Source organism: Eschrichtius robustus, chromosome 4, assembly GCF_028021215.1.
Source record: "Eschrichtius robustus isolate mEscRob2 chromosome 4, mEscRob2.pri, whole genome shotgun sequence".
Lineage (NCBI taxonomy): Eukaryota > Metazoa > Chordata > Mammalia > Artiodactyla > Eschrichtiidae > Eschrichtius > Eschrichtius robustus.
The window spans coordinates 43,796,513-43,812,608 of record NC_090827.1 but is presented as its reverse complement, the minus strand read 5'-3'; the positions used below and the strand labels follow the sequence as shown (position 1 = coordinate 43,812,608).

The following is a 16,096-nucleotide window of genomic DNA, read 5'->3' as shown; positions in this document are numbered from 1 at the left end:
TCTGGGAGGGAGCCGTGAAGGAGGAAACGTTTCCACACACTAGGAAGCGGGGACGGGGATTGGCGGGGGGAGGTTTTGGAGCCACGGAGGAGAGCGCAGCAACAGGGAGGGGTGCAGAGCGCAAAGCGGAGAGAATCCCGCACAGAGGATCAGTGCCAACCAGAACTCCCCAGCCTGAAATGCTTGTCTGCCCACTGGGGTGGTGTAGGGGCTGGATGCAGAGGCTTGGGCTTCAGAGGTCAGACCCCAGGGAGAGGACTGGCATTGGCTGTGTGAAGACAGCCCGAGGGAGCTAGTGTGCCACAGCTGAGGGAGTCTGGGAAGAAGCCTGGGTCTGCCAGAGATGCAAGGGACCATTGTAGTGGGGTGCGCAAGGAGAGGGGCAGGCCTGTCATAGGAGCTTCTTGCTCCGTGTGCTCAGATGGCAGAAAACTGCCTACACAAGCTCCAGGGGCGGGAGTGAGCTGTGGCTGTTATTTCGGACCCCAGAAGCAGGCACAATGGCTACTGCTGCGGACAAGATGGCTACTGCTGCTGCTGCCGCCAAGGGTTCTGTGAGCAAGTGCAAGTCACTGCCCACACCTTCCTGGGAGCCTGTGCAGCCCACTACTGCTGAGGGTCCTGTGTTCTGAGGCCAACCTCCCTGGGAGAGCGCATGGTGTACCTCAGGCTGTTGCAAACTTCCTGCTGGCCTCTGCTGCCACAGGCACTCCCCGCACATCCCAACGGTGACTGCTGTATCCCTCCCTTCCCCGGGACTGAGTGAGCAAGTGAGCCCTAATCAGCCACTGCTTCGCTTCCTCTTGCCTGGGTGGGGAACAGACGCCTGAAGGTGGCCCACACACAGATGCAGGGCCAAAACCAAAGCTGAACTCCAGCGGCAGTGCGACCAAAGAAGAGAGAGGGAAATATGCCCTTGCAGCCAGAGGAGCAGCGGATTAAATCCCTGCAGTCGCCTTGGTAAACCCTGCATCTGTGGAATATATGAATAGACAAGGAGTGTTCCCACAATTGAGGCTGCAGACTTTGGGGATAACTGTGGACTTTGGGGTCAAGTACACACGGGAGGCAGGCCAGATCAGAGTCTGAGCTGGCCCCACAGTGCCCATAGCAGGTCCAGAGACTGACCTAGAAGTACTGGGGACGTCCTGGGCAGGCTGTGGCTCACTGTGGGGGCAGGACACTGACAGCAGAAGGTCCAGGAAAATACTATTATTATTATTTTTCTTTGTTTTCTTCTGTTGTTCTTCTTTTTTTTTAACTGTTCTTTTTTTTAAAATTTATTTATTTATTTTTGGCTGTGCTGGGTCTTCGTTTCTGTGCGAGTGCTTTCTCCAGGTGTGGCAAGCAGGGGCCACTCTTCATCGCGGTGCGCGGGCCTCTCACTATCGTGGCCTCTCTTGTTACGGAGCACAGGCTCCAGACGCGCAGGCTCAGTAGTTGTGGCTCACGGGCCTAGTTGCTCCATGGCATGTGGGATCTTCCCAGACCAGGGCTCGAACCCGTGTCCCCTGCATTGGCAGGCAGATTCTCAACCACTGCGCCACCAGGGAAGCCCTTAACTGTTCTTTTAATTTTTACTTTTATTTACTTCTTCCTTTCTTTTTTATCCTTTTATTTTTAATATTAAACATTTTCTTCTATTTCTACTTTACTGTCTCATTATATGGTGTTTTTTCCTTGCCTTTGTTTTTTTCCCTTGTTTTGCTTTACTTTTATCTCTTTTTAACTATATTTTCTATTTTTCTATTTTTACTTTACTTTTTTGCTGTTTTGTGTTTTTTCCTTTTGCTTTCTTCTTTCGTCTTTATCTTTTTTTTGTTTCTGTGTGTTTTATGCTTTCTTTGCCTTTTTTTTAGTTTGCTTTCTGCTTTTTATTTGTTTTCGGTTTTTGTAGTTTAGTTTTAGTGTTTGTTTTCATTTTTGGGCTCATTTATTTGTTTGCTTGTTCTCTTCTTTTTTTGTTTTCTCTCTTTTTTTTTTCTTGTGTGTGTGTTTCTTTGTGTGTTTTTGTCTGTTTGGTTTTTCTTTTACCATTTGTATTGGGGTTTTGTTTCTCTGTTCATTTTCTTTTCTTTCTTTTTTTTCCTTTTCTTCTGTGCCTTGAGGCTTGTGGGGTTTTGGTGCTCCGGCCAGGGGTTGGGCCTGAGGCTCTGAGGTTGGAGAGCTGAGTCTAGGACGTTGGACCACTAGAGAACTCCCGGCCCCTGGGAATATTAATCGGTGAGAGCTCTCCCAGGGGTCTCCATCTCAACACTAAGACCTGGCTCCACCCAACAGCCAGCAAGCTCCAGTGCTGGACGCCTCATGCCAAAAAACTAGCAAGACAGGAACACAACCCCACCAATTAGCAGACAGGCTGCCTAAAGTCATACTAAGCTTACAGACACACCAAAACACACAACCAGATGCGTCCCTGCCCATCAGAGGGACAAGACCCAGCTCCACCCATCAGAACGCAGGTACCAGTCTCCAGCACTAGGAAGCCTACACAAGCCACTAGACCAACCTCACCCACTGGGGGCAGACACCAGAAGTAAGAGGAACTATGACACTGCAGCCTGTGGAAAGGAGAACCCAAACACAGTAAGTTAAACAAAATGAGAAGACAAAGAAATATGCTGCAAATGAAGGAGCAAGGTAAAAACCCAAAAGACCAAACAAATGAAAAGGAAATAGGCAGTCTACCTGAAAATGAATTCAGAGTAATGATAGTAAAGATGATCCAAAATCTCGGAAATAAAATGAAGAAAATACAAGAAACGTTTAACAAAGAACTAGAAGAACTAAAGAGCAAACAAACAGTGATGAACAACACAGTAACAGAAATTAAAAATACTCTAGAAAGAATCAATAGCAGAATAACTGAGGTAGAAGAACGGATAAGTGAGCTGGAAGATAGAATGGTGGAAATAACTGCTGTAGAGCAGAATAAAGAAAAAAGAATGAAAAGAATTGAGGACAGTCTCAGAGACTTCTGGGACAACACTAAAGGCACCAACATTTGAATTATAGGGGTCCCAGATGAAGAAGAGAAAAAGAAAGGGTCTGAGAAAATAATTGACGAGATTATAGTTGAACACATCCCTAACGTGGGAAAGGAAATAGTCAATCAAGTCCAGGAAGCACAGAGCGTCCCATACAGGATAAACGCAAGGAGAAACACGCTGAGACACATATTAATCAAACTATCAAAAATTAAATACACGGCTTCCCTGGTGGCAGTGGTTAAGAATCTACCTGCCAAAGCAGGGGACACAGGTTTGAGCCCTGGTCGGGGAAGATCCCACATGCCGCGGAGCAACTAAGCCCATGTGTCACAACTACTAAGCCTGCACTCTAGAGCCCGCGAGCCACAACTACTGAAGCCCGGGCACCTAGAGACGGTGCTCCACAACAAGAGAAGCCACCACAACGAGAAGCCCCCGCACCGCAACGAAGAGTAGGCCCTGCTCGCTGTAACTAGAGAAAAGCCTGAGCACAGTAACGAAGACCCAACGCAGCCAAAAATTAAAAACAACAAAAAAAATTAAATACAAAGAAAAAACATTAAAAGCAGCAAGGGAAAAGCAACAAATAACATACAAGGGAATCCCCATAACGTTATCAGCTATTTTTTCAGCAGAAACTCTGCAGGCCAGAAGGGAGTTGCAGGATATATTTAAAGTGATGAAAGGGAAAAACCTACAACCAAGATTACTCTACCCAGCAAGGATCTCATTCAAATTCGACAGAGAAATCAAAAGCTTTACAGACAAGCAAAAGCTAAGAGAATTCAGCAGCACCAAACGAGCTGTACAACAAATGCTAAAGGAACCTCTCTAAGCGGGAAACACAAGAGAAGAAAAAGACCTACAAAAACAAATCCAAAACAATTAAGAAAATGGTAATAGGAACATACATATCAATAATTACCTTAAATGTGAATGGATTAAATGTTCCAACCAAAAGACACAGACTGGCTGAATGGATACAAAAACAAGACCCATATACACACTGTCTATAAGAGACCCATTTCAGACCTAGGGACACATACAGACTGAAAGTGAGGGGATAGAAAAAGATATTCTATGCAAATGGAAATCAAAAGAAAGCTGGAGTAGCAATACTCATATCAGATAAAACAGACTTTAAAACAAAGACTATTACAACAGACAAAGAAGGACACTACATAATAATCAAGGGATCAATCCAAGAAGAAGATATAACAATTGTAAATATTTATGCACCCAACATAGGAGCACCTCAATACATAAGGCAAATACTAACAGCCATAAAAGGGTAAATCGACAGCAACACAATCATAGTAGGGGACTTTAACACCCCACTTTCACCAATGGACAGATCATCTAAAATGAAAATAAATAAGGAAACACAAGCTTTAAATGATACATGAAACAAGATGGACTTAATTGATATTTTTTTTTTTTTTTTTTAATGCATGATGGTTTTGGTATGCCTCATGCCCCTAGGGTTTCAGTTGCAGATTCTTCTCTCTTTCTCTCTCCTTTCCTGTCCCATCTGCCCTTGATCCCCTCCTCTCCTTCCTCTCCCTCTTTCCTCCCTTTCTTTTTTTAATTTTATTTATTTATTTATTTATTTATGGCTGTGTTGGGTCTTCGTTTCTCTGTGAGGGCTTTCTCTAGTCGCGGCAAGTGGGGGCCACTCTTCATCGCGGTGCGTGGGCCTCTCACTATTGCGGCCTCTCTTGTTGCGGAGCACAGGCTCCAGACGCGCAGGCTCAGCAATTGTGGCTCACGGGCCTAGTTGCTCTGCGGCATGTGGGATCTTCCCAGACCAGGGCTTGAACCCATGTCCCCTGCATTGGCAGGCAGATTCTCAACCACTGCGCCACCAGGGAAGCCCTTAATTGATATTTATAGGACATTCCATCCAAAAACAACAGAATACACTTTCTTCTCAAGTGCTGATGGAACATTCTCCAGGATAGATCACATCTCGGGTCACAAATCAAGCCTCAGTAAATTTCAGAAAACTGAAATCATATCAAGCATCTTTTCTGACCACAACGTTATGAGATTAGAAATCAATTACAGGGACTTCCCTGGTGGCGCAGTGGTTAGGAATCTGCCTGCCAGTGCAGGGGACACAGATTTGAGCCCTGGTCTGGGAAGATCCCACATGCCGCAGAGCAACTAAGCCTGTGCACCACAACTACTGAGTCTGTGCTCTAGAGCTCGCGAGCCACAACTACTGAACCGTGTGCAAGAACTACTGAAGTTCCCATGCCTAGAGCCTGTGCTCCACCACAAGAGAAGCCACCACAATAAGAAGCCCATGCACTGCAATGAAGAGTAGCCCCCGCTTGCTGCAGCTAGAGAAAGGCCATGTGCAGCAACAAAAGACCCAATGCAGCCAAAAAAAAAAAAAAATCAATTACAGAAAAGAAAACTGTAAAAAACACAGACAAATGGGAGCTATACAACACGCTACTAAATAACCAAGAGATCACTGAAGAAATCAAACTGGAAGTCAAAAAATACCTAGAGGCAAATGACAGCGAAAACACAACGACCTAAGACCTATGGGATGCAGCAAAAGCAGTTCTAAGAGGGAAGTTTATAGCAATACAAACTTACCTCAAGAAACAAGAAAAATCTCAAATAAACAAAATAGAAGCAAAGAAAACAACAGTAAAGATCAATAAAAGTAAAAGCTGGTTCTTTGAGTAGAAAAATGATAAACCTTTAGCCAGACTCATCAAGAAAAAAAGGGAGAAGACTCAAATCAGTAAAATTAGAAATGAGAAAGGAGAAGTTACAACAGACACCACAGAAATACAAAGGATCATAAGAGATTACTACAAGCAACTATATGCCAACAAAATGGACAACCTGGAAGAAATGGACAAATTCTTAGAAAGGTATAACCTTCCAAGACTGAACCAGGATGAAAGAGAAAATATGAACAGACCAATCACAAGTAATGAAATTGAAACTGTGATTAAAAATCTTCCAACAAACAAAAGTCCAGGACCAGATGGCTTCACAGGTGAATTCTATCAAACATTTAGAGAAGAGCTAACACACACTCAAACTCTTCCAAAAAATTGCAGAGGAAGGAACACTCTCAAACCCATTCTACGAGGCCACAATTACCCTGATACCAAAACCAGACAGAGATACTACAAAAAAAGAAAATTACAGATCAGTATCACTGATGAATATAGATGCAAAACTCCTCGACAAAATACTAGCAAACAGAATCCAACAACACATTAAAAGGATCATACACCATGATCAAGTGGGATTTATTCCAGGGATGCAAGGATTCTTTGATATATGCAAATAATCAATGGGATACACCATATTAACAAACTGAAAAATAAAAGCCATATGATCATCTCAATAGATGCAGAAAAAGCTTTTGACAAAATTCAACACCCATTTATGATAAAAGCTCTCCAGAAAGTGGGCATAGGGGGAACATACCTCAACATAATAAAGGCCATGTACAACAAACGCACAGCAAACATCATTCTCAATGGTGAAAAACTGAAAGCATTTGCTCTAAGATCAGGAACAAGATAAGGATGTCCACTCTTACCACTATTATTCAACATAGTTTTGGAAGTCTTAGCCACGGCAATCAGAGAAGAAAAAGAAATAAAAGGAATACAAATTGGAAAAGAAGTAAAATGGTCACTGTTTGCAGATGACATGATACTATACATTGAAAATCCTAAAGATGCCACCAGAAAATTAGTAGGGGTAATCAATGAATTTGGTAAAGTTGCAGGATACAAAATTAATGCACAGAAATCTCTTGCATTCTTATACACTAACAACAGGAGATCAGAAAGAGAAATTAGGGAAACAATCTCATTCACCGTTGTAACAAAAAGAATAAAATACCTAGGAATAAATCTACCTACAGAGGTATAAAAGACCTGTATAAGAAAACTATAAGACACTGATGAAAGAAATCAAAGATGACACAAACAGATGGAGAGATATACCACGTTCTTGGATTGGAAGAATCAATATTCTGAAAATGACTATACTACCCAAAGGAATCTACAGATTCAGTGCAATCCCTATCAAATTACCAATGGCATTTTTCACAGAACTAGAACAAAAAATCATAAAATTTGTATGGAGACACAAAAGACCCCAAATAGCCAAAGCAACCTTGAGAAAAAAAGAAAAATGGAGCTGGAGGAATCAGACTCCCTGACTTCAGACTATACTACAAAGCTACAGTAATCAAAACAATATGGTATTGGCACAAAAACAGAAATATAGATCAGTGGAACAGGATAGAAAGCCCAGAGATAAACCCACTCACCTATGGTCAACTGATCTATGACAAAAGAGGCAAGGATATATAATGGAGAAAAGACAGTCTCTTCAATAAGTGGTGCTGGGAAAACTGGACAGCTACATGTAAAAGAATGAAATTAGAACACTCCCTAACGCTATACACAAAAATAAACTCAAAATGGATTCAAGACCTAAATGTAAGACCGGACACTATAAAATTCTTAGAGGAAAACATAGGAAGAACACTCTTTGACATAAATCATAGCAAGATCTTTTTTGACCCATCTCCTAGAGTAATGGAAATAAGAACAAAAATAGACAAATGGGACCTAAGGAAACTTAAAAGCTTTTGCACAGCAAAGGAAACCATAAAGAAGATGAGAAGACAACCCTCAGAATGGGAGAAAATATTTGCAAACGAATCAACAAAGGATTAATCTCCAAAATATACAAACAGCTCATGCAGCTCAATATCAAAAAAGAAAGAAACCCAATAAAAAATGGGTGGAAGAGCTAAGTAGACATTTCTCCAAAGAAGACATACTGATGGCCAAGAGGCATGTGAAAAGATGCTCAGCATCACTAATTATTAGAGAAATGCAAATAAAAACTACAATGAGGTATCACCTCAGAATGAGGTGAATGGTCAGAATGGCCATCATCAAAAAATCTACAAACAATAAATGCTGGAGAGGGTGTGGAGAAAAGGGAACCCTCTTGCACTGTTGGTGGGAATGTAAATTGATACAGTCACTATGGAGAACAGTTTGGAGGTTCCTTAAAAAACTAAAAATAGAATTACCATATGACCCAGCAATCCCACTACTGGGCATATACCCAAAGAAAAACATAATTCAAAAAGACACACGCACCCCAATGTTCACTGCAGCACTATTTACAATAGCCAGGTCATGGAAGCAACCCAAATGCCCATCGACAGAAGAGTGGATAAAGAAGATGTGGTATGTATATGCAATGGAATATTACTCAGCCATAAAAAGGAACGAAATTGGGTAATTTGTAGAGATGTGGATAGACCTAGAGACTGTCATACAGAGTGAAGTAAGTCAGAAGGAGAAAAACAAATATAGCATATTAATGCATATATGTGGAATTTAGAAAAATGGTACAGATGAACTGGTTTGCAAGACAGAAACAGAGATACAGACATAGAGAAGAAACATATGGACAGCAAGTGGGGAAAGGGTGGGTGGGATGAATTTGGAGATTGGGATTGACATATATACACTAATATGTATAAAATCGATAACTAATGAGAACCTGCTGTATAGCACAGGAAACTCCACTTCGCTGTACAGTAGAACCTAACAACACTGTAAAACAACTATACTCCAATTAAAAAAATAAAAAGAAAGAAAGAAAGAAAAACAATAATCTCATTGGGGAAAGGGGATTTGGGGTGAGTCAAGTTAAAACCTAAAAAGTTCTCTAGATTTAGTGATAAGGAGATTACTGCCATTTACTACTTACATATCTAAAATTCTTGAATCTGTGGGTTTATAGTTTTAATCAAATTTGAAAAAAATTTAGCCTTATTTCTTCAGATACGTATTTCTTCAGGTATTTTTCTGTCCTGAAACACCCCTGCCCTACCCCCACCCCCAACATACACTCCTTTTGGGACTCCAATTACACATATATTGGGGTCACTGAACTTGTCTTATATCTCAGGGATGCTATTTTTCATTAAAAAAAAATTTTTTTTTCCTGAGTTTCATTTTGGGTAGTTTCTGTTGCCATGTCTTTAAATACACTAATCCTTTCTTCTGTGGAAGTTTAATCTGTTGTTAATCCAATCCAGTGTATTTTTCTTTTCAGACACTGTATTGTTCATCTCCAAAAGTTTGACTTGTGTCTTTTTTATATCTTCAATGTCTCTACTTAACTTTTTGAACATATAGAATACATTTATAATAATTATTAATGTTATGGTCTTCTAATTCTACTATCTGTGTCAATTCTGGGTTAGTTTTGATTGGAGGATTATTTTTCTCACTAACATTTATGTTTTTCCTACTTCTTTGCATGCCTGGTAATCTTTCATTGTATGCCAGACATTATGAATTTTACCTTGCTGGGTGCTAGATATTGTTGTACTCCTATAAATATTATTGAGCTTTGTTCTGGAATGCATTTAAGTTATTTTACAGTAGTTTGTTGCCTTCAAGACTTGCTCTTATGGTTTGTTAGGGGGGTTGACAGCAGAGCTCAGTCTAGGGCTAAGTACTACCTTCTATTGAAGCAAGACCTTCTTGAGTACTCTACTCAATTCCTTGTGAATTATAAATTTTTCTAATCTGGCTGGTGAGAATAGACACATTCCTGGTCCTGTGTGAGTGCCTGGCACTGTTCCTTCTAGTCCTTTGAGATGGTTCTTTCCCCAGTTTTGGGTAGTTTCCTCATATGCGTGCATAGAATACTTGAGAGGAACCCTCTCTAGATACCCAAGGTTCTCTTTCTGTGTTACTCCCTCCTCTCTAGTATGGTATCCTGTGAACTCTATCCACGTTGGTCTCCCTGATTCTCAGTTCCACGTCCTTGACCCAGGGAGTCTGCAGGTTTCTGCCTAGGTTCTCCTTCCTTGTGTTGCAGCCAGGAAACTCTCTCAACAAAATAAGCTGAGACAATTGTAAGGCTTACTTTGTTTCCTTTTTCTAGGAATCGCTTCCCTTTGCTGTCTGATGTCAAGTATCTTGAAAACCATTATTCCATATATTATGTTTGTTTTTGTTTTTATGTGGGAGGATAAATTCAGTATATTACTACTCCATCTTGGCTGAAAGTCAAAGTGCCACATTTGAATAAACTTCTGTTAGCTGTTCTGAATTTTAAAAGCAGAGGACAGGACATCACTCTATAAAAGTATGAACTAAAGTTAGTATAAAAATCCTTTCTATAGGTATACAGGCTCTGACAGTTTTTTTTTCTTCTGATTGTAGTTCCGTAGCTTTCCATAGAAAAAGAAATCCTACCGTCACATCTAAAATATATTTATGAAATAATGTAATTATTCTACATATCTACTGTCTATTAAATATGCTATAATTTTCTATAATTATGTATTCTATAAAAATAGATTATTTTTAAATGGAATTAAAAAGTAATAGCACAAAGCCAGGAAGGACTCTTATCCTCTCATTCCCCTATTAAGATAAAAAATGTACAATGTGAAAATGTCAAAAATTCACATATGTGTAATAGATTCATGATTATAAATTCTATAAGGCCCAAATACAGATCCATTTTATGTGGATGCATATATAAATATTAAAAGATAATCTAGGTGTGATGTTGATAAAGAAAGATAAAGTCTCTTAATTCACTGTAAACCAGAAAACTTTCTGCTCATTCACTTAGACCTCATACCCTGATTATTACTCATTCACACTGGCGTGTTTTCCTTGGGTTGAGAAATAAATTACCAAACTGTTAAATTTAAGGGTAAAGATGGAGAGCAGAATTCAGGCAACCAGTATAAAATTATAGTTGCAACTTCTATCTCAACTACGCTATTCTACTCTCCAGAAAACACATCATCATTTTCTCCAGAAAACACATCATCCTTAACATACTTGAAACGTCTTCCTTCAAGTTTTATTACCTTTCTAAGAGGTGATGCACTTGCCAAAACTGCTGCATGATTCAGAGGTACAAAGAATATCAACATCTGAGGTTACATGCTTGAAATGAGTTTTCCCACTTCGTGAATTAGTCTGGCATAATTCTCTACCCCTAGTGATTCTCTGTACCTCAAGATGATCCACTGGCTTAGGATCACAATCATTATATTTCAGAATAGTTTTGTAAGTCTAAATAAGAGTTTTTAGTCATTTCTGAGTGGACAGATATCATCAAATTGTGAAAAGGACTAAAACTGAGAGGTCACAAGTGGAGGTGGTACCAGTCAGGGTCATCTGCCCAGGGAAAGAGCTGTGGCAATACAATGGGGACCACAAAGTGAAAAAGCAGAAGCCTTCACTGGGTATGGCTAAGAGCTATGGGTCCCTAGACAGAAAAGGGAATGAGGCAGGTAAGCAAAGAGTTGGTACTTCAAGAAAAAAGTCCAAGAATTACACAAAACTAAAATCAGGAAGGAAGGGAGAACCAAGTAAAAGTAACAAATGAAAGATCATATTTGGTTACTGTGAAAACAGAATTTCCATGATCAACTGCTAGAGGGCATAGCTATGCTGATCTGGAAAATAAACTACCTGAAGGTATTAAAAATCTGGGTAAGAAAACTGTTCTTAAAATGCTCTTTCACAAGAAAATGCTCTAGATAGCATACACACCATTTGATGTCCTCTTTAACAAGCAGTCTGCGTCTCCTTTTAAAGGTGAATCATGAGCAGCCCTCACTTCCTAGTAGTGAACTCCTAACTTGTCTCCTGCTGCTTTGATGTGCTTGTATTCACTGAGGGTCATTTGATATTAGTTAAAACTTTAAAACAGATTAAAGTGGTTAACTTTGTAGCACATTCGGTTAGTACTTTCTTCTGCAGGAAGATGATAAATGAAATGAATCCATGGGCAGCACGAAAGAGCTCACATGTCTCCCCAAGTACTTAATTCACAGAAAATGACTGGCTCAGAGGGTTCTTCTGCCTCCACTTTGCTTTGAAAATCACACTGGGTGATCAGCTGAACCAGGGCTACCACATATTATCTAGGCCGTGCATGGACTACATGTACTTGCATGGCATCTCCTGGAGTTGAGCAAAGCAGAACCTGTCTCTAAAATTAAGTTTAACTTTAGATTATACTAACTGAACTGTTTAAATTTTTTTTTTTACTTGTAAAGAATACCATCAAACTTAATTGTAACTAAACTATTCTCAGGTTAATTTTAAAATACCAAATATTTTCAATTTCTCTCAAAGCCTTCAATCACATACTATAATATCAGTTTTTCTAGATGTTTCACTTGATAAAGTTTCCTAAATGAAAAGACAGGCTAAAACAGAAAAATATGAGGAAAGTTATGCATACTTTTCTAAGCAATTAAATGCAGTATCTTTCATTTCCTCAAATATTCAAAATTCTATCTTTACATAAATGTAAAAAATATACTGAAAATGAAGCTTTGGGGACTCTGTTTTAAAAGTAAGGAAAAACATCATTGGAATATTTAAAAGGCAAGTCAACACACACAGACTACTTTTCTGCAACTTGTAAACTCGTATTTTTTGGTATTACTTTTCCTAGAAGATAATGGTGGATTTCTTTCCAGAGTCAAGGTACTTGGAGGCCAACTTAACTCCTTCTCTGACTTCTCAGTTTCCTAAGCCTATATTTTATGTCTTTATCCTTCTACCCCACCGACTGTCCTTATTCTTGAAATGCTCATAATTTCAAAGCTGTCACTGTTCAGTGCTTTAACATTAAGGCTCCTAATGCAAATATTAATGCAATATTAATATTATTAAGGGCTTTATTTTCTCATATACGTGGAGAATGGTTACCAGGCAACCAGAAGTATAAAGTATCTTTGTTAGCAAAGTTAAAAACCCTCAACGTGTAATACAAACTTACGTATTTCTTCCACAACTTGCGGGTCACATTCTTTGTATTTTTCTACTTCGGCCTTTAGCTGTTCCCTTTGGTCTCGAAGTGAAGAAAGCTCTTTTGCTAGCAAGGTTCGCTCTTCCTGTATTCAAAATAACATTATGTACAATTAAGACAAACAAAATGCCATAAGTTTATACATTTTATAAACATTTTCATTTTATTTTCTCATAACTGATACGCATTAGGTTTTGACGATATTATATATACACATACATATATATTCACAGTATAAGAACAAACTCAATTCTCATTTTTCTCTGCAATCTCAATTATCTTATATAAATGTTAACTGAACGGAAATTAGTATGTAGAATGGAATGCTCATAAATAGATGAGAGGTTACCAATTATGTCTGAACTCAAAAGAGGACTGTCATCACATTAGGAAAAAAATTATACCACTTCTTGGGTAGTTTCACAAGACTGTATCTATATATATGTAAGTAATATTTTATGGCAACATCAATCATTATAAAATTTTCCTTGAAAGTGTTCTAGATAATTTTCCAGACTTAAGGATGATTAACCTTTAAAAATATCAGAAATAATCAGAACTGTAGCTTGTGACCTCCCATCACTTTCCTTTAAAGGTAAACCAGAATAAAGCTTTTACACAAAATGATCCAATAAACACCATCTGAAATTTCTAGCCATAGTTTTCACTAACAGGTAGAAGTAATACTGCTATCGGTATTCAGTTCATATGTGTGAAAAATAAGTCCAAATAAAAACCAAATACTGGAAAAGGTTACGGTACAGAATTATAGGAAAAGTCTGAGGCAAAACCAAATAAGAGTTCAAACTGCCTGATGGGACTTGTTTAAGGTTCCTTGCTAGCTTGTATTTTTGTACTTGTATTTTTCTACTTTTGCCTTAAGCTATTCTCATTGGTTCCAAGTGAAGAAAGCTACTTTTGCTAGCAGTTATATAACAGAATGCATGTACAGAGCTCTGAAGTAGCAGAGTCCAACAGAACTGTGCAATGACAGAAATGTTCTAGACTGGTGTTCTCCAATGCAGGAAACATGAACTACATAGGGATACTGAGTACATGAAATGTGACTGTTACTGAGAAACTGAATTTAATCATATTTAATTTTAATTCAAATGTAAATCGCTACATATGATTAGTGTATACCATATTAGCATAGCATAGGAGAGATTTAAAAATAACTACAATATAAGATGATCATTATTTGCTATTAACACCCAAATTATACATACTCCACAATGAAAAACAAGAGGAGAAAAAGCTAATGAAGACGGGAGAAGCAAGGTGGTGACTATCTGTGTGAATGCAATGACAGCTCTCCAGATACCCTGAGTTGGGAGCCTGGTTATTAGCACCAAGACCTTTGCCAAATTACTTAACCTTTTTGTGCTTTCAGTTCCTCAAATGTAAAAATGAATATAGTAATAGTAGCCACCTCCTTAGACTGTTGGCAGGATTCAATATAGAAAATGCGTTTGGAACAGTACCTGCCTGGCTCATAGTAAGCGGAATATATATGTTAGCTATTTCTTTCTTCATTACCATCATCATCAGTATCATCATCACCATGAATTGTATCTAGTAGATAGAAAAAGCTTTCAGATATTTCTGAAAACTCGTGACTAGTGAACTCAGGATGAACACAAGAGTTCATCTTTCTCAGGAGTCTTTCTGAACTACTATAATCTTCTGATAGCTGTAGGCACCAAAACTACTATAATCTTCTGATAGCTGTAGGCACCAACTGGGTTTGCCAGTGGGCTTTTTTTCCTAGTTTCAGTGGTTACAGTGGACTGGGTAACCTTCAGCAGACTGGCTGACTACTTTGTGGCATGAACATGTCACCATTAGTTGAAGGTGCTTCTACAAGTTATTGCCAAATCAAAGGAAAAAAAAACAGGATCAAATAAAGAGGTGGTAATTGCTGTCAACTGAAGAAGAAATAAAACAGTTTCAGGTTATGCCCAGAACTTACCTTCCCTTAAATATTCTTCAGCAATTACCATTCTCCAATTCCTATCCGTGACTGTCCTGACTATTCACATGAAAGAATGTATGTAAAATAACTCTGAAAAGCATAAAGCCATGTAAGCCTGTGATGTATTCCTTTCTATTGGGTTGGCCAAAAAGTTTGTTTGGGTTTTTCTGTAAGATGTTACGGAAAAACCCAAATGAACTTTTTGGCCAACCCAATACAATGTGACAAGTTTTTGAGTCTCTTTCACAAGTGGTACAAATAGAGGTTGAGATGAAATGCTTAGAGGTTCATGGTGATCTTCAACATTTTTTCAAGTCATAAGTCCATACCTGAGATAATGATAAAACTAAAAAGTAAAGTGATTTTTAAAAACCCCTAACACTTTTTAAAATAAAATAGTAGGTCAAAATTCATGTAAATAATTTAGAAATATTACAAGGCCATGAGGACACTGTATTGATAGTTTTCTTTCTTTTTTTAAATTTATCTATCTATCTATCTATCTAACTATCTATCTATCTATGGCTGCACTGGGTCTTCGTTGCTGTGCCTGGGCTTCCTCTAGTTGCCGCGAGTGGGGGCTACTCTTCATTGCGGTGCGCTCATTGCAGTGGCTTCTCTTGTTGCAGAGCACGGGCTCTAAGCACGCGGGTTTCAGTAGTCGTGGTGCACAGGCTCAGTAGTTGTGGCTCTGGGGCTCTAGAACGTAGGCTCAGTAGTTGTGGCGCATGGGCTTAGCTGCTCCGTGGCATGGGGGCTCTTCCCGGGCCAAGGATTGAACCCATGTCCCCTGCATTGGCAGGCAGATTCTTAACCACTGCGTCACCAGGGACGTCTGATAGTTTTCAATTTATTCAGTGCCAAGACTGTTAAAAAGCTGACTCTTAAAAATTTACATAAACATTTATATAAGGCTTACCTTGTGCCAGGCTCTCTTCTAAGTGCTTTGCAAATATTAGCTAGTTTAATCACACAATAACTCAGTGACATAGATTTTATCATTCCCCATTTTACAACTGAGAAAACCGAGAAGAAAGAGCTTAGGAGACTTTCAAACCCAGGCAGTCTGGCTCCAGGGTTTATGCTTCTATGCTACACTGCTATACACAATATAATACAATAATAATAAATCTAGATGCACAATTAGGGAATCCTACCAGGTCAAATGTTCACAGCCTTTGCTGTGACTCACTTCTCTTCTAGTAGGAACAGCATCCTCCGCACAGGAAGCTCAATGCCTTTATTCTTCTATTTA

At 39.1% G+C, this 16,096-nt stretch overlaps 1 protein-coding gene across 1 annotated transcript in view; it reads right to left on the bottom strand.

Moving 5' to 3' along the window:
• The window catches only part of MND1 (meiotic nuclear divisions 1), a 78,789-nt gene that overhangs the window by 14,353 nt on the left and 48,340 nt on the right, over positions 1-16,096 (bottom strand). The window contains exon 6 of the mRNA XM_068542084.1: positions 12,837-12,951. Within this exon, the coding sequence (XP_068398185.1) occupies positions 12,837-12,951 (115 nt within the window). The remainder of the gene's footprint in view (positions 1-12,836; positions 12,952-16,096) is intronic.